This window comes from Callionymus lyra, chromosome 13 (genome assembly GCF_982586985.1).
Source record: "Callionymus lyra chromosome 13, fCalLyr1.hap1.1, whole genome shotgun sequence".
Taxonomy (NCBI): domain Eukaryota; kingdom Metazoa; phylum Chordata; class Actinopteri; order Syngnathiformes; family Callionymidae; genus Callionymus; species Callionymus lyra.
Window position 1 is genome coordinate 18,245,497 of NC_141830.1, and position 22,842 is coordinate 18,268,338.

At 38.2% G+C, this 22,842-nt stretch overlaps 1 protein-coding gene across 1 annotated transcript; it reads left to right on the plus strand.

The window, feature by feature from the left end:
- The first annotated feature begins 294 nt into the window (after positions 1-294).
- Positions 295-16,584, plus strand: LOC148067613 (cell surface glycoprotein MUC18). The gene is made up of 7 exons (XM_087805204.1): positions 295-455; positions 2,232-2,353; positions 3,191-3,389; positions 5,736-5,881; positions 12,167-12,311; positions 14,752-14,896; positions 16,094-16,584. The coding sequence occupies exons 1-7, from the start codon at positions 404-406 to the stop codon at positions 16,179-16,181; spliced, it is 897 nt and encodes a 298-aa protein (XP_087661330.1). The 5' UTR covers positions 295-403; the 3' UTR covers positions 16,182-16,584.
- The last annotated feature ends 6,258 nt before the right edge of the window (positions 16,585-22,842 follow it).

Genomic DNA, 22,842 nt, shown 5'->3' on the forward strand with positions numbered 1-22,842 from the left:
AACAAAATTTTGATATTTTAAAATCCATTTTTTTTAAGTTACTTTCATTTAATTGTTTATATAACAATGCCTACGCAGGAAAAAATACCAGTAAACCTGTTTATCAGACCCAATTTTATCGTGTTTTTTTTTCAAGTTCCTGGTTTTCCAGAACACTAAATAAATTGCAACATCTAAGAAATCGATCCATGTTCCTGAATCTAATACTTGTCATCGATATAACGCTCAAAATGTTGCGTTGTTGTTGAGTTTGACTTTCATTTTCAACCACTTCCTGAAAAACATCTGAAGCTCCTCCTCAAACGTCGTCTGCTATAAATACGTATCAACTTTCGTTTTGACGTTTATCTACGCACCACAATAATCTGCTCGTTATTTAAGTTGGAAATCCGTTTCGAACGTCATGAAGGGCCTGTTGTTCGTCGTCTTTGTCGCCCTCATCGAGCTGTCATTGGGTGAGTTTGTCTTTTCGAAAACTTTCGTTTTTTTTGTTTAGAAAAGTGTATTAAAATAAACACATCCGCAATAAACAGTGACGTCATTTGTGGTTTAACTTTGCTATTTATCTAAAGCATATAACATAATATTTTATATTTACATGATGTAGTCTACTGACTCCTTTAAGAAACATCTTTTTTATTTGTTCAGGCTTTTTTTTTGATTTTCTGGAACTCCTGTTGTGTTATCAGTTTTATCTTGACCTTCAAAGTATATACTTTATTGAATATTGTTCTGATTGTTTAAGCGCTTTGTGACCCTGGTCTGGAAAAGCGCCATACAAATAAAAATTACTTACTCTATGAGTAATGCGATGTAAAATAGTTTTTTTTTAAATATCATATATTGTTTAATCATTTTTTAAATGAATGCCTTTAAAAACATTATTGTTTAAAACAATATAATATTTATTTTCTTTCCAGAAAGCTTTCTGGCTTTATTTCCTTGTTAATTTCTTGGCACACAACATCATTGTCTTTTGTTTCTGTGTTGTCTAACACAGGTGTGTCTTTAAAAAAAAAAAAAAACTTTGCGTGGGTGTTTTTCTTCTCCTGTCGCTCATTTATTTCCCCAGACGCTGACAGGAAACAGACTGAAACAGAAAGTATCAGGGGAGACAAGCTGAAGAATATTTTATGCATTGTAAACAGCCACAGAAATCAACGTGACCTGTGGATTTCAAAGATTTTCTGTTCAGCGAAATAACAACGTAAACACATGCTTTTCAGTAACCCCCGGAGGTGACACAAACACTGTAGCTTGGGAAACAAAACCAGAAAAGTGGATAAAGGTTTTGTAACTTTGGAAATACATCTGTCTCATAAAATGTTTTGTACAGAATCCGATTATGTCTCTGCTGAAGGCTGGTAAATCATATTTTCCCTCTCCTCACAAACATCTTTTTACGACCACAAACCTATCGACGTTGTTGACAATAAGTCTTGCACTGACTATATGAGACTCAGTGGATCCTCTTTTTTTACGCCACTTTGAGTAAAAAATGAAAAACAAAAGAAGAAATCTGAACATTGTATGAACCTATAATAATGATAAAATGTAGAATGTCTAGTAAAGTGTTCACTTCTCAAACACCTAAAGTAAATATACGTTTTTAGTCGTTTGTGGTTAAAAAACAAACAAATATCTAGGTTACATCCTGAAGATGTTTCTGTTAATAAATGAATCGACCAAGAGTTTGAGAAGTTTCAGCGTAAAACTATTGTTTTTCTTCCTGTGTGAAATCTGGAATTCCAGTGGGTATGTGATGTGTGCGTGTATGCTCTCTTTGTGATCTGTAACATGTTGTCGTTATCAGGTGAACATGTTGTTTTATTCTAATATAATGAAAATAAATCTACGTAGTTTGAACTACTTCTCTCCACAGGCCTACACGTATTTGCATCAGTGCGTCATAACCAGTTTAACTTGTTTTCTATTCAGCAAGGTGCATTTTCAAAAGAGAAGTTACTTGACGTTGTCCTTTCACAAACACAGAAGCGACATCTGTTCAGTGTGGACCGCAGAAGCTGACTCGTCTCAAAGCTAGTATTTCCATTTGACCAAATGATTTTGTCGTGTGGCTTAAACATTCAGTTATGGCCGGGTCTGGTTTCATAAACAGGCCAGTGTGAAGGCCAGAACATGAAATGCAACCCCAAAGTGGATTTAACTGCTGACTCTTTGAATTACGTTGTGATTGATGACCCGTCTCTGCCATCTCTGTCCACACGCAGCTACTTTGCTGATTAAAGGGCCGACCGGACCGGTTCTGGAAGGGGACAACGTCACAATAGAGTGCCAGTACAAAGACTCTGACCTGAACATCACTGACGTTAATTTTGAGACCTACTTCAAGGTAGGATCCCGCACACTTTTAAGTGTTTTTGAATTTATAAAAGTGCGACTGAGGGGCCTACTTGTGGGTACAGTTGTATGTAAAACAAAAAATATTTTTCATAAATCTGAGAAAGTTGCATGCCTTGTCAATACTCACAGGATTTGGGTGAAAGAAAATATTTAAAGTATATTCTAGCATAATGTTTTATGTTTGTTTTATGTTTTTGGGGCGAGATCTTGGCATCATTAAAGAATATGTTAATTACAAGTACATTGTATTTTAAGTAGTCGCATAATGTAAAACTTTTTAAAAAATAGGTGCTTTTTTTATGTCTAACATTCTATAGTTGTTTTTTAATTTGACCGCATTTTAATACCATATATTACCATTGCAATTTTATATTTTATGTATTTGATTTTAACGTCGCATATTAGCGCCACCTGCTGTCCAGAAGGGGAACATATCAAAGTGCTTGCATAAAAACTTCCCAGGTTTTTCCCAGCTGTTTATTGTCATCATCATTTTCATATTGTCTTTTATTATTTGGGAAACGAAAATGGATACTTCGGTATTTGATAGTTTTTTGTGTTCCGATATATATATATAACATGGTGATTATTGCCAAGGTAAAACTGCTTACTTAAATAACTTAATGAAAATATTTACACAAAAATCAAAGAAATGAAATCCAGGTTGATTTACCTTACTCCTTTTAAAATGAAGAACACATTCTAAATGACGAATAAATGTATATGATCAAGGGATGATTGAAATAGGTAGAAAACTGATGTACAGACCATTCATTGTATATAATCACAAGAAGATGATTTTATAATTTCCTTGATCTCATTTTAGGGCCTGCGGAACTGGCGCCATATCTGGGGACTGTCTTGGTGCTGCTACTGCCGACACATTGAGCAGGTGGGCGACAAACTGGTGATGTCGCTGCCATCCGTCGCCAGGTTCATGGGCGGACCTTACCACTGCGTGTCCTCCAACGTCAACGTCACATCAACGGACCTCTCCTCCCCGGTGGTGGAGTTCAAAGTTCATTGTGAGTTCAGTGTGTGAAATAACAAAGTTAAGAACATGCTTGTGAGTCGATATAGCCTGTTAAGAAAATGAGTGAATGCTCTAGTTTGAAACTATTGAAGCTGTGGAGCTCCAGAACAACAATAAATACGTTTAAAAATGTGCATTCTGGCGACCACACTCGTCAGAAAAGTGTAACTGCAACGTTATCAAATCACCAAATGCGCATTCGCTTACAAAACAAGATTTGTACCGTATTTTCCGGACTATAAGTCGCTCTGGAAGTACAAGTCTCACCAGCCATAAAATGCATAATAAACAACTCTGCTAACTCCGGAGGTAGAAGATGCGGCGCTTCCTCTTCTACGTCGAAATGATCAACACAGGCCTAGAGCGCCCTCTTGAGGTTTAGTGTGAAAATAACATGTGAAATGATATACCGGTAATAATGTGTTAATAATTTCACACATAAGTCGCTCCAGAGTTTAAGTCGCACCCCCGGCCAAACTATGAAAAAAAACTGCGACTTATAGTCGTATTAGGAAAATACGGTATGTCAAATTCTGGTTTTATCTTCCTGGTGACCTCAAAAAGTCTCTCAGTCCTTCATATGAAAATACTGTCTCTGACTGCTTTAAGAGTTACAGGGTAATTCAATTAATAACAATAATAAAGCTACTGCTTATTTAAGTCCCAATGACTATAGATTGTGAATGCCGATACTTAAAACATTCTATATGGACATCATCGAATATGTTTTGTACTTTATTTATGCTAAATTTACATCTTCATTTTACATGTGAAGAATTGGGGTTTACTGTTAAAAAAACCCTCACACAGTCAAAATCTTCACAGGTAAACATTGCAGATTCCAATAAGTAGAACACAGCATGGTCACATCTGAAAGCAATGTGTGGCGAAGACAATTTAAAAAAGAAATATGGACATGGCTTCCTTCACAGTCAGCGATCGAAAAAACATATTTATAGTTAATACCCATGTGAGAGATTCTCCGAAGAGTGAAGAATGGAAAAGCTGCCGCGTTGCCTGTGATTGATCAACTGCACATTCTTCTTCGATTGTTTGTGGCGCTCCGAACAAACAATGATGCATTCCCCACACAGAGTTTAAGATTATCAGTCGGAAGCTCAGTGGCGTTTAACAGCATCCATAGCGTAGCGAGCGGGATTATCTGTGTCCTCTATCTTCTCAGTGGCCATCAAATCGACCGTAATGCCGCTTGATAGGCCACTCAGCCTCACGGGAGGAATCAATAAGGAGCAAAGATTATAGAGGCAAAGAGACTGAATACGAGGAAGACACTGAGGAGCCGCGAGTGGGATTGACGTGGACCATCTTTTGAGACGGGGGAAGAAAAAGACTCATTATTAGCGGCGCCGCCTCTCAAAAGAACCCATAGGACTCTATTATCATTATGATGGATTGCTGCCTATGGTCTTGTCCCTGTGCTGCATTCTTACGTGGAATATATATATATATATATACACAGGTATATATATATATACCTGACCTCTATTCAATCTGGGTTCTTATCGGCCATGTTGGTCAAGAGGTCAGTTGGTCTCTGAAGGGCGATTCAAGTGTTGATTTAAGTGTGTCTTAAATTGATCTTGGACCTCTATTGTACTCATCAGTATTTTCCAGTATTTACACTAGGAAATGTGCTTAAGCCCCGCCCACTGAAAATATTTTAAAGTTTTACTGGAGATAAAAATCTACCTCAACCACACCCTCTCTGCTAGCCCAACTTCTGAAAGGGAATTTGTTGATCGTTGTGCTCACAGAACTCAACCTTTATTAAGGTTAAGGTAGAACTTTATTGATATCTTTATTGAAATTGTTTTTTTTTTCCAAATTATCCACAGCAAATACAGCAATTTTTCATAAAAAATTAGGAATAATAAATTATTACAAGACAATTGAAAAGTCCAACTTTTAATCAACTGATTAATATAACTTATAACCATTGTCCTTTTTAGACCCACTGTAATAACCCTTGACCCTAACCCTGTCATTAGCGATTCAAAGACTCAGATCTGAAGGCTCGGTTACAAAAGGTAGGGTCTGAAGAAAGGGGATTGCATTCTTGAATTAAAAATTTATTTTGGTCAAACTATTTTCCAAGAACACCAAACTCAACTTCAACCCTTTTCACAAGATCTAGTTTTGATCTGTTGTAGTGGAAGTCAAGACTTCAGTGAGTCGGTTTTAAGGCGACACTGAAATAAGAGATTTGGTTTCATGTACGATGGATCGCCACACATTTAAAATGTATCTCAAACAAATGGAAACTGTTTAACAAATTTGACCGACATTACTCACCAAACACTGCTCTTGTTTTCTGCAGACATGGACGAGCCATGGTTGTCTAAAGAAAGCTTCAGACGGTTCCTTGGATTCCCGAAAAATCTGTTAGTGCGAAAAGGAGACAATGTGAAGATCAACTGTTCTGCTTATTCGTCCGAGGAGCCAGAATACATGTGGCAGAAAGAGGTTTGTACTTTAAATGAGGGGGTCAACAAAATTGTATGTACCAAGGAATGGTTTAATGTCGGCCTTTTTTTAAAAAAGATCAGTCTTTACATAAAAATAGCAAAGATAAAATGTCATGACCGACTAAAAAACGAAATTGAAGTGCATGAAATATACATTGTTTTGATTGTTTAAGCGCTTTGTGACCCTGGTCTCGAAAAGCGCTATATAAATAAATATTACTTACTTACTTACTTACATCCAACCATAATGCTTGATTATCAGGAGTTTTGAACTGGTGTCTCTGCAACAAGATGGTTGCCAACAGAAAAACACATCTCAGATAGTAATAATCAATACATATTTTCACGGACGGTACCATAACATCGTTATTAATTGGTAGTGTATTTTTAAAGGAATATGATTCTTAGTATTTAACCTCTTAATATAACTTTTCCACTTTCTTTTATTTATTTTTCTCGCTCAAATTGAAAAAAACAACCTTATGTAGTGGTTATGCTCTCCTTATGCTAGTATGGGTTTACTCCATGGGCACTCCAGTTTCCTCCAACTGTCCAAAAAAAACATACAGTGGTTAACTGAGAACCCAAGGTTAGCCCTGCAGGCTGTTCAAGGTGTCCCCCGTCTCTCACCCAAAGTAGCTGGGACAGACTCCGAAAAAGGGAATCAGTAATAGAACATGATTGAATTTATGGAATTCAAATTCAAATTCAACCCCTCGAGGTTCACTATTATATAGTGATGGTCTGATGAAACTTCATGAAACAGTGTCATTATAGTCCACTAGATGGCGGTCTCTGCACCATTTTCCTTGGTTTTAAACAACTGTTCTAATGAAACATCACATCCTGTTTAAACTGATGGCGCCATCTACTGACCTCTAAACATCATAACACTGCTTCATGAAGCTTCATCAGCTCATCACTACTGTTATGTGTATAAAATGTAAAAAAAAGTCTCCATGCAAGTTTCAAGAACCAGAATAATCCAATACTGCTATTTGACTTGTAGACAACACTGCTCGTTTGTTTTATCCATCATGTTATTTTTGAATGCTAATGGTTCATATTCATGTCAACGTTCTAGTCCATTTATATCCCAAATGGTGTAGCTTAACAACTTTAGCCGCATTGTCAACTAAAGATTAATTTTGATTACTTTGAAATGTCTTCCATTATCTTTTCATCTATGCTATCTAACATAACTGATGAGCTAAGGTCCACCGCTCAGCCACTTAAACAGGGTTAATAATTTAATGAGGTCTAGACTAGCACCAGTCAGCCCTGAAAACAATTACACCAATTGATTTCTAATGAGTTTATTTTCAGTGTTAACCAACGATGAATTATTCACTAAGTCTCATCACCGAGTGGCCACCCCCCCCCCCCCGGGGGAAATTAAGACGTCCCTAAAACATGTAGCCGACAAACTAAATGGGTGGTTGATGGGAAGAGTGCTCTCTATGGGTCGGTATCAATTATTGGAAGTTTAATTTCACGTTCTTTACCTTCTATGTGGGAACTTTGTTTCTTTCTCTGGAGGGAACTAAAATGCTTTTAGGAATGTATGAGGTTTGTATTTTTTTATCACTCGTAAATCATGGAAACTGATCAAACTTAACATGCTGGAATTTTTAATATTTCCATGTTGAATCCTGGTTCATTTTTCCTTCATCCACTTAATATAATCTCAGTTGTAAGAGTATAATTTATCTCCAATGTACTACCTCACCAACCTGCTGGGATATCCATTTCATTGGAAAACATTCAACATTACCAAGAAGTTACTAAGTTATTTTTCTTATATTATAAGGGCAACTAAATGCCTGAGGTAGACAGAAAGTGTAGCTATTTTTTAAACATTATCATAGATTTCCAAGTTCCCCTGTGGATGTAGTAACATTTAAACTGTTTATTTTTTAGGGATAGGATTTATTAAACAAAAGACCAAAGTGCGGAAGAGGATAAAGAATAACAGTAACGATTAAAATACAGTTTTATCGCAAAGTAAAACCAACAAAAGTCCACAAGATAAAATAGTTCTCAAGAATCTGTTTTCTGAGTTCATAAACAAAGGTTTGACAAGAATCCAACAAAATGTCCAAGAGAAAGAAAAATACCGTTCTGGGAAAGGCACGAGATCTACTAGGGGAGAGGAGAAACAAAATGAGTTGGTAACTCAGTGTAGGAGAACAAAAAATGCTGACTCAAGAGGCAGTCAGGACAACAATGGCGGAACAAGTACAACGTAGGTATCCAGAAGGTTGGACAGGAGCAAGATTTACCATCGGTGTCTGAACCTGCAGACACTGACTGTCAGGAATGTCTGGGCTTTATCTCTGGTGGTTGATTGTCTTATTGTCAGCAGCCGTGGAGCCCTGAGAACTGCCACCTGCTACAACAAGTTCCTTGGAGGTGGAGACTAGTGATTGGCTGATAAAGCTTCATGAAGCAGTGTCATGTTGTTTAGAGGTCAGTAGGTGGCGCCATCAGTTTTAAAAAAATGATGTGATGTTGAACAGTTGTTCAAAACAAAGAAAAATAGTGCAGAGATCGCCATCTAGTGGGCTCTGAAAATAATGACACTGCTTCATGAAGCTTTATAAAAGACCATTGCTGTGTCTGAAATCGCATACTTGAGTACTCAAAGTTAGTATTTTTAGTGTGTAAGTGCGACTCAATTCTTAGTATGCGAAATTTAGTGCTCCATGCACACTAAATTGTCACTAAAACGCCCACAAAACTGAATATGGTTCGATGGACACTAACCACCCTAAACGGCCGCCATCTTATTGACGTTTTAAGCAGAAGTTACTTCATATATATATGCATATATATGCATATACTTACAGGAGCATTTTCAGCAGCAGTAGAAGGATGACACGCCTTCGGTGCGGATACCAGCTTAAATATCTTGCGAATATTTAGATTCTCATATTTTTTCTTTCTTTATTTTTCAAAAGTTGCAAAACGTGCTGCCAGCAGGTGTCGATAGCGTTCAAACAGCTGGTTACAACCATTGTTAAATAGAAGTAGAAGAAGAAGCTGTCATGTGATTTCCTGTTAGTGTGTAGCAGCAGTGTTTGATTTGAGACATACTATCTGTGGAGAATTTGCGTACTAGTTAGTATGTACACTATCCTGATGCATACTAACTTCTAGTATACTAAGAGAAGTATGCGATTTGAGACACAGCAAGTGGAGACTTCCTGGATTGATGACACCCAAACCTAAATGCTTGGCCAATCAGAGTAGAGCAGGTGTGGTGGGCTCAAACAAGATTTCATCTCCAGAAAAATGGAATGCGGCGGCGGGGCTTAGGCACATTTTCGAATGTAAATATTTCAATGAAAAGAGAGTCTTGTACAAACAGACACATACTGATGATACAATAGAGTCCAAGATCAATTTAAGACACACTTAAATCAAGCATTAGTTACAAGTTAAACTTAGTGAAAACATTCATTTATTTATGCCCAGCCATTGACTCCCTTAGTTTTCCCAGCTTTCTCAGAGGGAGAGGCAGAGGACACCCTGAACATGTCGCCAGCCTGTCGCAGGACACACATACACACACACACACCATGGACAATTTGGGGTATTCAATCAACCGCTGTATGTTTCGTGTTCTGGAGAAAACCCAGTACTATGAGTAAACCCTCGCAAACACAGGGAACAACAAAAAGGAAGCATGATTGAATGTGTTTTTGAACGCCGCAGCTGTTTCTTTCGCGTTTCTACCCTCAGTGTTGTTTCACCGTTGGTCAGCGAAACAGAAAGTTATGAATATTTTTGTATTAAATTCGTGTTTTCGACTCTGAGTTGCAACTTTAATCCTGATGCCGCCTGGCTTTGGTCCTTTTTTCCTCCTCGGGTTGTTTGTTCAGTATTCAGTGTAAATGTCAGTTTGAAGAGATGCTTTTTGTCAGGTGGAATGACAGTTGTGCACACTGTTTAGAAGTGTAATTACACTTATTATTCACCTCAGACGAGTCATTTGCATACGGCGCTCAAACCTCGGGAGAGCGTGAGTGACAAGACTGAGCCGGAGTGTTTGCTCTCTATCAGTGTGTGTTCACTGTACGAACACCGTGAGTCGGCGACGGGTTCTCGGGGCAGAAAGTGGCATCAGGATTTTTCCACTATGATAGACAGCCATGGTGGCGGCGGGTAATGACAGCGGGGCTGAGGCGGAAATGGGCCAGAGCTCCGGGAGTCTGTGGATTTGCATACAAAATGCTGCTTTGGCCAGACCTGCCCTTTATGGAAAATCCTCTTAATTCACATTCATTCAAATTGAAATAGAGTTTGTTGGCAGGAGCTGACACTCCCAGGAGCCAAATCATTTGCATGGTATAATATCTTTTTTTTTCTTCTTAAATCCCCCCCCCACCCCTCCTGTACATATTCATTTGTCGCCCAATCCATGTGTTTGGTCAATCATTTGTTTCCTCCCGTGTTGCTCTCTATCATAATCCAGCTCCTATTTTTTTCCCGAAGACAACTCATCTTGTTCTCTTGCCATGTCATTATGTTTGTCTTAATAGCGTCTGTTGTTTTCCTTGGAGCCGGTTTGGCTCCCGGAGGTATTAAACTGAGGAGATTTGTATTCATATTTTGGAAGAACGTTCAGGTGGTTTTCTTTTTTGAGCAGAAGAACTATTTTAAGTTTAAGGATGTTCTTTACTTTATTTAAGAGGATGAGAATTGTATTAAGAACATAGTCATATTAGTTTATGGTATATTTGTGTTATACATTCTTCACTGTCAACCGATTAAATCCTATTTTTTTTTGTTTATTCTATTTTTCTGCTGCTTGTCAAGGGGGGCTGTAGCCGTACAAGAGACATACAACCATTCACACACACACTCATGCAACGGACAATTTCCTCACTTTCCCAATCAGACCCTAATGTTTTTGGACTCAGGAAGAGGAAAACACACCCAACATAAAAGGACATACAGAAAGGTCACAGGTTGCCTCCCCCCAACCTGGAAGTGAACCTGCAACCTTCTTGTGAGGCGGTTGCGCTTACCACTGTGCCTGATTAAATATTAATTAACTGTAATTAGGAACATTCAAGATAACGAATTATGAGACATACAAACAACATAATGCTAACAACATTAAATATGGATTGATTCTTAAAGGACCAGTGTGTGGGATTTAAAATAGGGTTTTTGGCTCCCCCTACTGTCGGAATGCTATTATGCCTTAACTCATTATAACCAATTTTCTGCATTTGTTAACGAAACAAGATAAAGTATTTTGCTGTGTACGATTGTAGTTTTTGTCTTCCTGCTCAGTGTTTTTGTCATTATGTTGTCTTAGCCTTTTAAAGTTTTTAAATTGTATCTATTTTTAAATGTGTATTGTTTTGTTGTTTAAGTGCCTTGTGACCCTGGTCTGTGGAGACACTTTACAAATGAATTACTTACTTACTTACTTGAAAACACTGTCTCTAAACCTGATGTATAGCAGTTTGATGGTTATGTGGAACTCTCTGGGTAAAAAAAAAAAAAAAAAACCTTAAATGTACGACTGCTGTCACACACAAACACAGTTTAGCCCCAAAATAATTCTGACAGAAGGTTTAATATATTCAAACTAGCAGGTTTTGTGTCATTACTGACAATGCTAGTCCAAGAAACAAGATGCTAATCTCACCACGACATGGTTCAACAGACATTTTGTTACTCGTTGTCTCTACATTGTCACTTGGCAGTGTAATGAGGTCGTCACTGCCAACCTGACTCATCTGCAATTCAGCATCATAAGCATCGAACTTACGGAACTGCTTTTCATCTCTGTCGTCTGTATGTCCAAAGTTTTACAGAACCCCGAGGTTCTAGGATTAATGTGAAATGTATTAACCACTAGCAAAGCTCGGTTAAGAAGGTGAAACACTCTGATTTAAAACGCAATACTTTTGATTTTGAAAACTAGATTTCAAACATTCAAAAGTTAAAAATATAAAGACCACTTATCTTAACGCTAAAGGAGATGTTATCAAGTATAAAAACACATTTTATTTACTTTTCCGTACATTTAAATGTAATATTTTCTAACTGAATGGGCCACAAATAATAAACCTTATGACCAAATAAATCAAACTATGTTCTACTTTGTACCTTTTCCTTTTAGATTCTAGCTCATAACCTGCACTTCTACCATCTTAGGGATATCAAAAATAACCCTTTCTCTTAAATGATTCATTTTATATATGTAAGATCTGTCTTGTTACCAGGTGATTGTTCCCCCCCTGACCCTTTGTTCTTCCTTCAGAACAGTGACTGGATTCTGCCGTCCTCTCAGCTCGTGCTGAGGCATGTGGACGAGCTGGACCAAGGAGAGTACAGCTGTCTGGTTCTTCATCCAACTGTCAGCTCTCTGACCAAAAAAAGAAGCTTCTATCTCACTGTGCTGCCAGGTAAGAGATGTGGACCCGCTGCAAGCTGTTTTAATGATTTATTCCTGACTTTAGGTCATGAAACTGAACGCTGTCAAATAGAACATTATGTTCTGGGTTATGATGTTTGACAGACAGTTGTGATTCATAAATTATATATTTAAAAAAAGCAATAATTGCTTCACAAAAATCCTATTTTGGAGGCACATTTGGTCTATCGCCACCAAACAAAAAGGTTTAATGGCAGGAGATCATCTTCCGAATATAGTTATCAGTGACCCGGGTATCTGCTGAAGCACTAAAATTGTTTCTATTTTTTTTTTTTTTTTACTATTATTAAAGTACTCATGTTTACTGTCAACTAGTTTAATTTAAAGATATCTAATATATTAATTCAGAAATATATTTTATTTGTCTAGACCTTTTTTGCAAAAACCATTATGTGTAAAAAGTTTAGGGTGATAACATTTTCAGAGGGACTACTTTTATTTACAGTAATTAATCCAATTTTTTTTTTTAAATATATATTTTAATATTTATAGAATATTATTTTGTTTCATTTAGTGTTTAACACTTGTGTTATCTATCAACCCCCCTGGCTTAAAGAAATAGATTCCCCTTAACCCAGGGACAACACAAGGGATACCACAAACACATTTGTTTTCTGGTTACCTTGACCCAGAGACAACACAAAGGCCTAAAGTGTGTTTAAATCAGAACCCTTTTGTCTGACCTATTAATTGCTAGTTTATTGAAGTATAGAATACAGTCTCATATTTTCATGGCCCATTTTATTCACTCATACAATATACATGTGGCTCCTGAGTCCTATTGTGTCTGGAATGAATACTGGAAACAAATGAAAGCCACATGTTTGTGTGTGTGTGTAATCTGCCATAACCTTAAATGAAAGTGAGCCGACAATGCATCAACTCTCGTCCTCCCGTAATGGCCGCCGAAGTGAGACATCATTGTTTGTGCACGGCAGATAAAAACCCTCTTATATCTCATTGGATATGACAATCGTAGTGAAGTGTGGAGTCCACTTCATGATATCATTGCTAATGTAATTAAACCACTTCATCCGTCTTCATCATCTTTATCAGTGACCTGTGAAATAAGAGCACCGCGGTAATGCAACGCCGTTTGAGAGCGCCGTCCTCTCGCCCACTTTGGATTCATCCGCCTTTTGATTTCACTCGCCCTGAAATTATGTATCCTAAAAGTGCAATTAAACCCCAATGTGTTATTTATTATGGTTGAGATCTTATTAGTGCTGCAATTGACTCATCGGTCACTGTGCTCCACATTGTCTCGGCTGTATTCTCCAAAGAACATGTTCTAATTAAAAAAGCAATCATTTCTAGATGTGATGCAGTGTTCTCATCCTTGAAGGTTCAGGGAAAATATTTTTCATGTCACTGCCCGTGCTTTCAATGCACCTCATAAGAAAACAACCGCAATGTGAGCGTTTGTGACTTCACCTGGAGGCGTCAAACAATTGATCTTGTATCAATATTTGTAGAGTCAGATGTGAAAACTTTAATGATCTGCGGACCCGCCGGCTTAATCTGGCCTACCGGGTCGTTTCATAGATTTCAGAACCCAGTTGGTGATAAACTTTCAACCGATTGCTTTGACATTCACACCAAAATCTTGGCCCTCACAAAGTCTTAGCCCTCTTTTCATGCGGTGTCGGAGTTGATCGCTAAAGTTGTGTGTCAGATTGGCCTTTAGTTCACACTGAAAGACGTCTACAACACGGAGAAACATTTGGTTTTAAAAGAAAGCCGATACAGATTCACTTGAAGCTGGTTCTGTAAAGACAGGAATAACACACAAAAGAGAGACTTTTACGAAATTTAGAAAACCCTTCTGCAAGATTTGAAATGTTGCATCAGGAAAAATGTGGAAAAAGCACCATTTCTGTGAAGACGATAAAGGCTTCTTTAACCTTCAGCTTCTCTAACATTGTACTAAACAGCCATTAATGACAACAGCATTGAAACTTAATTCAAAATGTTCATTTTTTTTATATATATCTTGTCAAATCCTGTTTCACAGGCATTTTTTTGTATGTGTTTTTGTTAGAAATTATATTTGAAATCAAATGTGTGTGAGAGGATATATAGTGTGTATTTCTGATCGTTTTTATCTTGCGTATTATACGTGAATTTGTTATTTAGGTATCTTAATATAGCTTGTTCTGTTTACTGTTTCCCGCTTTTCCACATTTATTTGTCTGAGAATATTAAGGATCATTCTTATAAAAAAAACGTAACAGCAGTCTACAGAGAGATCAGATAGTCTTTCTGTAGTGACTCTGAACCCCAGACTCGCTTTCTTCAACAAACAGGGTGCTGCTGCAAGAACCCCGCGGGCAGGAAGCTCATACTTACCCTGATTTCCCATTCTCTATGATGCATGTTTTCCTTAATGTCCGTCTGATCTCGACCCACAGAGGACACCCCGTGGTATCAGTCCAGCGATGGCCGTCTTGTGCTCATGACCTCAGCCGGTGCCGCGGCTCTTCTGATGCTTCTGCTCGTCTTCGTCGTGGTGGTTTGCCGCACAGTCAGGAGACGTAAAACCAGCAAGGGGCCAATGTAAGAAGATCATTGTTGTTGTTTTGTCTGCTCTTCTGTTTGTCGCTGCTTTTCTCTGGTCCATTTGAAGATAATGTTTAACTGCCAATAATTTTGTTTCACTTCTCGTGTTTATCAATTGTTGTCTCGGCGGTTTTCCAGAAGCAAACTGTTGAACATTCTCCGACAATACAACACAATGACCAAGATTAATTATTTTTGTAGACTGAATTTATTTGAGGCTTACATATTTGAAATACATATTTCAAATTATTCAATGTTTGCCTGACCTTAAAAAATGTTCCAAAATTATAATGGAAGTTTACAGAGTCTTCAGATATTTAAAGAAATGTTACAGAGCTGTAAACTGCACAGAATGATGCTTGAATTTCACCTTAAGAGTGACTCCAGTAGCTTAGCAAGCAAGAATACCATTCAGTTATTCCCGTCACTTTGCATCACAGTTGAAAAAAAGTCAAAGTTTGTTGACTATACCTGATGATTGTCGATCTTTGGTGCTTAGGTTTAATACCCATAGATCACAGAGAAACAGATATTAAAAGTAAAAAAAAAAATTCCCTGTACAGCTGGGATTAACAGATGTGAGTCTCTGACCTTATTTTAATAATTTCGCTCCCTCTTGTAAATTAGTACGATGATTTATAGGGGGGCTAGGCTCTCCTTTATCGATAGTGTGAGAGGTACTGATGGTCTGATAAAGCTTCATGAAGCAGTGTTATTACTTTCAGAGTCCACTAGACGGCGGTCTCTGCACTATTTTCCTTAGTGTTGAAAAACTGTTCTAATGAAACGTCACAGTATTTTTAAAGTGATTGCACCACCTACTGACCTTTAAACAAGATGACACTGTTTCATGAAGCTTCATCAGACCATCACTACTTAGAGGCACCAACATCTAGGAGAAGCTCGGAGTAGAGCTGTTGCTGTTCCATTTGAGAGTTGAGGTGGATTGGAGATCTTATTAGGGAGTCTCCTGGGTGCTTCGCTGATGAGGTGTCCCACCAATAGGAGACTACGAGAAGACCCAGACAGTGTCCCTCAGCTGGCCCCTTCAGGATCCCTCTGAAACAGATGGACAATGTAGCGGTAGCTGTACCTGCTGCCCCCTACGACTCGAACATAGATTCCTTATTAAATGACTATGGCTTCTGACAAGTCGATATTTGGATAATCATGTTTCTTTCTCCACCTTTCCAGTGATGATGGCTCTCTGAAGAAGCCCATCTACAAAAGCAGTTTGACGTCCATCCCCTCCACCTGTGGCGACAAACAGCCTTTGGTGTGATGGCAGACAAGATGGTGAGAGGAGTGATCATATGAAATGGTCACTTGGGGAAGAGGGAACAGCTTGAGGCGAAGTGTCACAGTAATCATTAGAATGCTACGGGAATTTACATTTACAGCTTATAAATATGATTATTTACTGGTTTTCAAATTGTTGTGCAATTACATAGGAACCTGCAGTTTTCTTAGAAATGCTCCGCAATCAGTCGTCTGATTTCTTTCTCAAGGATAATTGTTTTTTGCTTGTGTATCTTGATAACAGCAATTGCCCAGCCTTACGTCTCTTTCTGCTCAAATTATTATTTTCATGGAAATCTTCACCTGTTGAAGAACATAAGCACATTGTTGTTTATTTTCCTATTGTGTGTGAAATGATTAGTTTGAATAAACATAAGGGAACAATAGTGTTTTTTCGTCTTTTAACACCAACACTCACTGCACACTCTACAACAAACATAACTTCATAGTAAGAGTTGGGATTCAGGGGACTTCAGGTGACATGCTCGTTTCATTATTTCATTTGATGCTGATCAGCCACCTGTGGGTTACACAGAACCGGTTGATTGAATTCAACACACAGTAAACACAGGCAATACGCAATACTGTAGATTTCACCAGTTAAAAAACACCACGGAACCTTGAGCTCTGCATTTCTGCCTAGATCTAGCCAACACGTTATTTTGGCAATTCAGTTAAATGCTCTTTTTTTACGAGTTATATGTACTGTATTTGTGATAGTTCTGAAGAGATCTTGGCATGTGCGTGACAGTAGTTTGAATCAATGACAGTTAAATCAGTTAAATGACGTATCCTCCAATCTTCCGCAACATTTAGCCATTATTTTTCTCTTCCCGATATCACGTTTCCTGAAAATGTCATTTAAACAATGCTAGCTTTGTTTACTCGGCAGTTGAGGACCAGATCCGATCCACAAACCTTTTCGTGAAAACAAGATTTAAACTGATTTTGTTTTTCTCAAGTACTCATAATTGGTTCATTCTGTTTTTCTATTGCTTATTTATATTATTCCTTCATTATGTACTGCACTAAAAAAAACATCTTATGTTGCTTAATTTATTTTGATTCTGACTTAAGAGACAATCCCCTTTGCTTCGATTGCATGAACACCTTGCAAATAGGGAACGAAACGAGCAGCAATCTATCTTGGCAAGTATGTATTAGAAGCCGAGGACAAGGTTGTCAAACCTGGCAACGACAATTTAAATCATCAAATGTAATAAGCGTAATCACAATAATACCAAAACGAAACAACTGTTATTCCAAGTTCCCTAATGGAATGTTGTTAGATTTATACCGTTATAATCCAGATTAAGTCAAAGGAAATTGTAAAAGGATGTGTCGCTGAGGGATAAATGAAAAGCATGATTTTCTGTTCTTAATCTTCACAAACACATAAGATTCCTTCAAAACCGGAGATGGAATTTTCCATTCAGTGGCTAGATCCTTCAGAATAACTGGGATTTCGTTTAACCTTTTCCAATTCTTCACCATAAAATTACCATCAGGGAGCGACAACTTCATCTATTTAATTTTCTCCTCTGTTGCGTTGACACTGCGCACGTCGTACCAGCGCACCATCGGTTATTACCATAAGTGTGCCGTTAATGCTGAGAATTTCATTACACTTGTCCAGTGAAGTTTTTTTTATGTGGTTTTATTTTCGGTGTGTGGTTGACCGTGGGCCATCGTTAATAACGGGCCAAGCTGCAGTTTAACAATGACACTCCATTAACGGGTGCATGTGCTGCAGAGCGCAGCCAGGATAATGTTATTAAACTGATTATTCATGCAGCCTGCACGGCCGTTCTGCTGCAACCATCCATCCACCGGCTTTTTCACACACTTTCTTAAGGAACGCCACTAAGGTGTCAAGGCTTCAGAAGTAAAGACATCAGATATGTATGCGAAAAAGATAAGGTCCTGTCACGCTTTGTGGGGGGCGAAATGGAAATTTCAGAGTGCCCTGCTGTATTTGAAATGCCACATTTTTGTTTTCGGTCTGGAGTCAGTCATGAGTGAAAAGCTGTATGCTTCCTAGTGGGCCGTGCTCCGGGGGCTTTCAACCCAGTTGGTCAAAAAAAAGGACAAGATTATGGATCAGGAATTTCTCACAGCGTATCTCACCCTGAGGAACTAGGCTGTGATTCTCAGTAAAAATAGAAGTGTAGTTTAATGTCATATCCTGACCCTGATAGTCTCTCATGGATAAACAAGCTGGACTGATGCTTTTAGGCAGCAAACAAAAGTTGTGAATGGAATACAGAACAGTCTTAGTTAGAATTGGCGAAGTGAGTAAAAAAAACAACAACTGTGCAACCATGTTTGAATTTTAATGTTGTCTCTTATTTTTCAATTTATTTTTTAATCTCAGCCAGGACAGAAAGGATCCAAACCAAAACAAGCTGTCAATGGTTTGGTCTGTTATTTACCCAAAAATAGAGAGTAAAACCAACAGATAGTATAGCTTGCTAGTGTGGGTGATTTTCATTTGCAGTTTTCTCACTTTAAAGATTTGGTTTGCTGTTACAAAAAACATCAGGAGAACACTTGGGTGTCAAGTTCAGTGTGGATGATTTTGAGTCCTGTGTCTGATGGCACCAAACGTGGGATGGTCATATTAGAAATCCATAAGTGAACAAGAGAGAGAAGTGCAAGTTGTACAGATTAGGTCAATGGTTCTACAATGTACATTGTCTGTGTGCAAATGTTTGGCGGGAACAGGTATATTGTTGAGCCCATTTAGCCCGACAAATTGGAGGAAAAGGTCATGGGAAGCCAACATTAGCATTTCACTCTACTTTTCGTACAAGAAAGATGGCTGTGGGGGGTTGTATTGCATAATGAACACTCTCTTTTTTACCACAAAAGCTCAGGTTTAAATTAAATCTTATGATGGTGTTCAGTAACAAATGGTATCAGAAGTTGGATGGCCTTGTGAGATCATCAGAAGGACATTTCACTAGTGATGGTCTGATGAAGCTCCGTGAAGCAGTGTCGTTATTTTCAGAGTCCACTAGATGGCGTCTGTGCACTATTTTCCTTTGTTTTGAACAACTGTTCTAATGAAACACCAGATCATTTTTAAACTTATGGCGCCACCTACCGAACTCTAGAGAACATGACACTGTTTCATGAAGCTTCACCAGCCCATCACTATATTTCACTCATTATGATAGGAGGACCAAAACACAAAAATGAGAGAATATCCAAAAGTCACTTAGTTTGATCAATAATGTCCACAAAGATAATCCTGACTCATTCAAAACGGTAGAAAAAAAGCAACAGATCAGGAAGGGCTTAAACTAAATAAGACACAATTTACAAGAATCATAACAGAGTTAAAGGTTTGGAAACAAAACCCCAAAAGAAAGTCAAAAACCACTATCCATAAAAAAAAAAACCCTGAGTAGCTTCTAATGAGGTTAGGGAACAGGGTATGGAACATAAACCTGCCAAATGGGATGAATAAATCAGACAGCCCTGGTCTCGAAAGCAAATCTTAGGTGTGTGGAGTACTGTGTTCTCACAAAGGTTGATAATGATAACCTGCCTAAAGGGACGTCTCAGTGTCTGGGAGTTGAAGTTAAAGATAAGGCTTAAGATCAATAGGCAGGTTAGTTCAGGGGATTGTCTAATGAAGACTTTCTATCAGTCATTCCTGGTTAATAAAGGGAAGATTTCAATCAGCACACTAGTGGATGTTCCTGCTTTTCCTCTACAACAAGGAGTTGCAGGTTGTGAATGGAAGATTGAAGTGAACTGAAGTGGAGAAAATTAGCTAACGTGGCCTTTCCCAGGACGAAGATGTAAGAAGCTCAGTTATCTGGAATAGTTTGGAGTCAATGTATCAAGTTGATTCGTTTACAGGCCCAGTTTGCTATCATCGTGTTCTGCTCTTACCAGCCAGTTAAATCACAGCAGAATGGGTTTTTATCAGGTCGAATTTATTTTAGAGTTATAAATCGAAGGAAGTTTTCTGGTGGTTTTAATTTGTGACTTGATCTTTTTTGTTTTATTGTTGAAAGTAACTATAGTGATGTTCTGATGAAGCTTCATGAAACAGTGTCATAATTTTCAGAGTCCACTAGATAGTCTCTGCACTATTTTCGTTTGTTTTGAACAACTGTTCTCATGAAACATCACATTATTATTAAAGTGGTGGCGCCACCTACTGACCTCTAAACAACACGACACTGCTTCATGAAGCCTCATAAACCCATCACTATGTAATTATACATTGTTTCTGCACCTCTGTTGATGCCAAAGGCATCATAGACGTCAGCTACTCTTTCCCTCAAACACTTGAGGTGGGGCAGCTGCAGGGACATCTCCAAACTCATCACTGCAACTGACCTTATGAACCTCTTCAGTTCACTTCCCCGAGTGAAAATTTAAAAGTGCCCTTAAGAGCAAGCCTTAGCTTGAACGCAGGAACTCCAAATGTAATCAATGATACCATATGAGCGCGGGGGTGGTAGGTAGGTAGGTAGGTAGGTAGAACTTATTGATCCCTCAGGGGGTCTTTTTTCGGGAAATTGTTTTTTTTCCAAATTATCCACAGCAATTTTTCATAAAAAATAATAAAAATAAAATAACATAAGAACAAGACACCTTATACAGGGCATGCAACTCAGGGCAACTTACTTACTGGGCCTTTACTTCACCCTCTTGAAGAAGCTTTCATGCCTTTCTTCCATGAGATTGTGTGTTAATTGAAAATAAGTTTCTTGATCTTCTGTGGGAACTAGAAGAACTGTTCCTCATACTCCTTTTACAGGATGCTTTAAACTTTGATATAAGTTTGTCCAAAGTCTGGACTGGGGACCATTTGTAGCCCTGGGTGAGGTTATATGCAACCCTGATCCCCTGATCTTGAATCTCGAACTTTAAATGAAACTTTTCGGTATTTGATTAATCAAATAAGACATTTTTTAATGTAATTATTTTACTGAAGTTCCCTGAAAAATGGTGCATCGCCCCCCACAGATTTCCAAACTGCACATTGTGAAGTTTAACAGTGAGAGGACCGTGGTGTGTTGAACACTTCTTTAAAGGGCAACTATTTGTTGATTTGAGTGTCTCTTACATTGATCTTGGAACTCTATTGCACACATCAGTATGGTCTGTTAGTACATCGATGTATTGATTTTAAATGCTCCGGAAGTTAAAGAGCAATTATTAGGCTGTCCCCAAATGTATTTGAATGTATAAGTGCCCAGCTGTCATTTGGTGTCTCGTTGCAGCCTTGGTTAAACAATTCAAGTTTGCAAATCCAATGTGGCTCCAAACACCAAATTGATCTGTTGCAAACAGCAGGCATTCCCAGCAGTACAACTTGCAGTTCCTCTCTGAAACTGTGAGCCAGGGATAACGCTTGTAGTTGCTGCTTTGAAAGTGGCGCATAAAACCTTTTCCCCGGCTGGGACAGGTAAGCTAGCTCGGGGGTTGGACGACCGATCCTCACAATATCCTGTTTCTCTTGGAAAAGTCCGTCTCGCAAGTATCCAATCAGTGGACGTGTCATGTGTTCAACCAGCTAGCTGGCCCTGATCGCCAACTCGAAATGTGATTGGTTATCAGAATCTGTCTGTTTCAGTTCATTTAAATGTACAGGCGCCGGCTCTGACTGGATTCTGGCTACACATGACAGCTCTAATATGATTGGATGAAAGCTAACATAAATGTAGAATCCTGGGAGCAGTGCATGCAAGAGCAAAGATATGAAATGAAGAAAAAAACACTATTTTTTTCAATATATATATATATATAATTATTGTTTATATAATAATAATAATATAATAATTTATTTTCTGATTATGTTTATGCCTGTGGAGAAGGCCTTGCCTTAAAATTATATATTTTTATGAACTAAAACGATCAAAACAAGGAGTCTGTTCCGTCGCTCCAACACAACGTCACTTCCCGTCCCAGGTCTTATACTTCGCTTCGTGGAGAAGGATGAACAATCAGATTGTGTCACGGGTCGTTTATTCCCCGCTTCAAGTCAAACAAAATACAAGCTTTACGATCGGACACACTTTCTCCCGGCGACTGTACGGGTCAATAGCCTCAGAAAAGGCCCCGATCTGTAGAAACATTGCTATATTAAGGCAAATTTCCCGTCCGGGAGGTCGTCCTTTTCTGGCCAAATGGTTCTCTCATGTTCCGTGTGTCCCGATCCCCCGTAGAGAGACACCCTGATTTGTTTTCTTGTAATCTAATCATTCAAATGTTCTTCGTGGGGGTTTCCGTCTTGTAGCCCCCCTTTCCCGGGTATGTCTTGTTTCGTTCTTTGATCTACGATTTAAGGTTTGATTTGCAGATAAACAGATGTTTTAAATTACCGGTGTCGTATCTCTAATTCTGATCCAAGCTTGCCTCAAGTGGAATGTTGATTGTGAATGTGTAGTCAAGCGTTTAAGCTCGTAGATCAAGCCAGTAAGTTATACTTTATATTTTGATTATCTTTTAGCATTAATTTAAGTATGGCGTATACGTATAGTGTGTAATAATTATAATCCAACATAACTTAATATAGCATTGGATGATGTGAATAAATGGAAGATTAATAAATAATGATTTAACTGCATTTTTAAACATATTAACATGTTCTAAAAGTATTAAAAACCAAAAACAAATTT

What these genes read in the sequence shown, in the direction of transcription:
- LOC148067613 (XM_087805204.1), top strand. Translation starts at nt 404, where the DNA reads ATGAAGGGCCTGTTGTTCGTCGTCTTTGTCGCCCTCATCGAGCTGTCA. An exon ending in CCTCATCGAGCTGTCATTGG is followed by an intron (nt 456 to 2,231) that starts GTGAGTTTGTCT and finishes GTCCACACGCAG; the next exon opens with CTACTTTGCTGATTAAAGGG. An exon ending in AATACATGTGGCAGAAAGAG is followed by an intron (nt 5,882 to 12,166) that starts GTTTGTACTTTA and finishes TTCTTCCTTCAG; the next exon opens with AACAGTGACTGGATTCTGCC.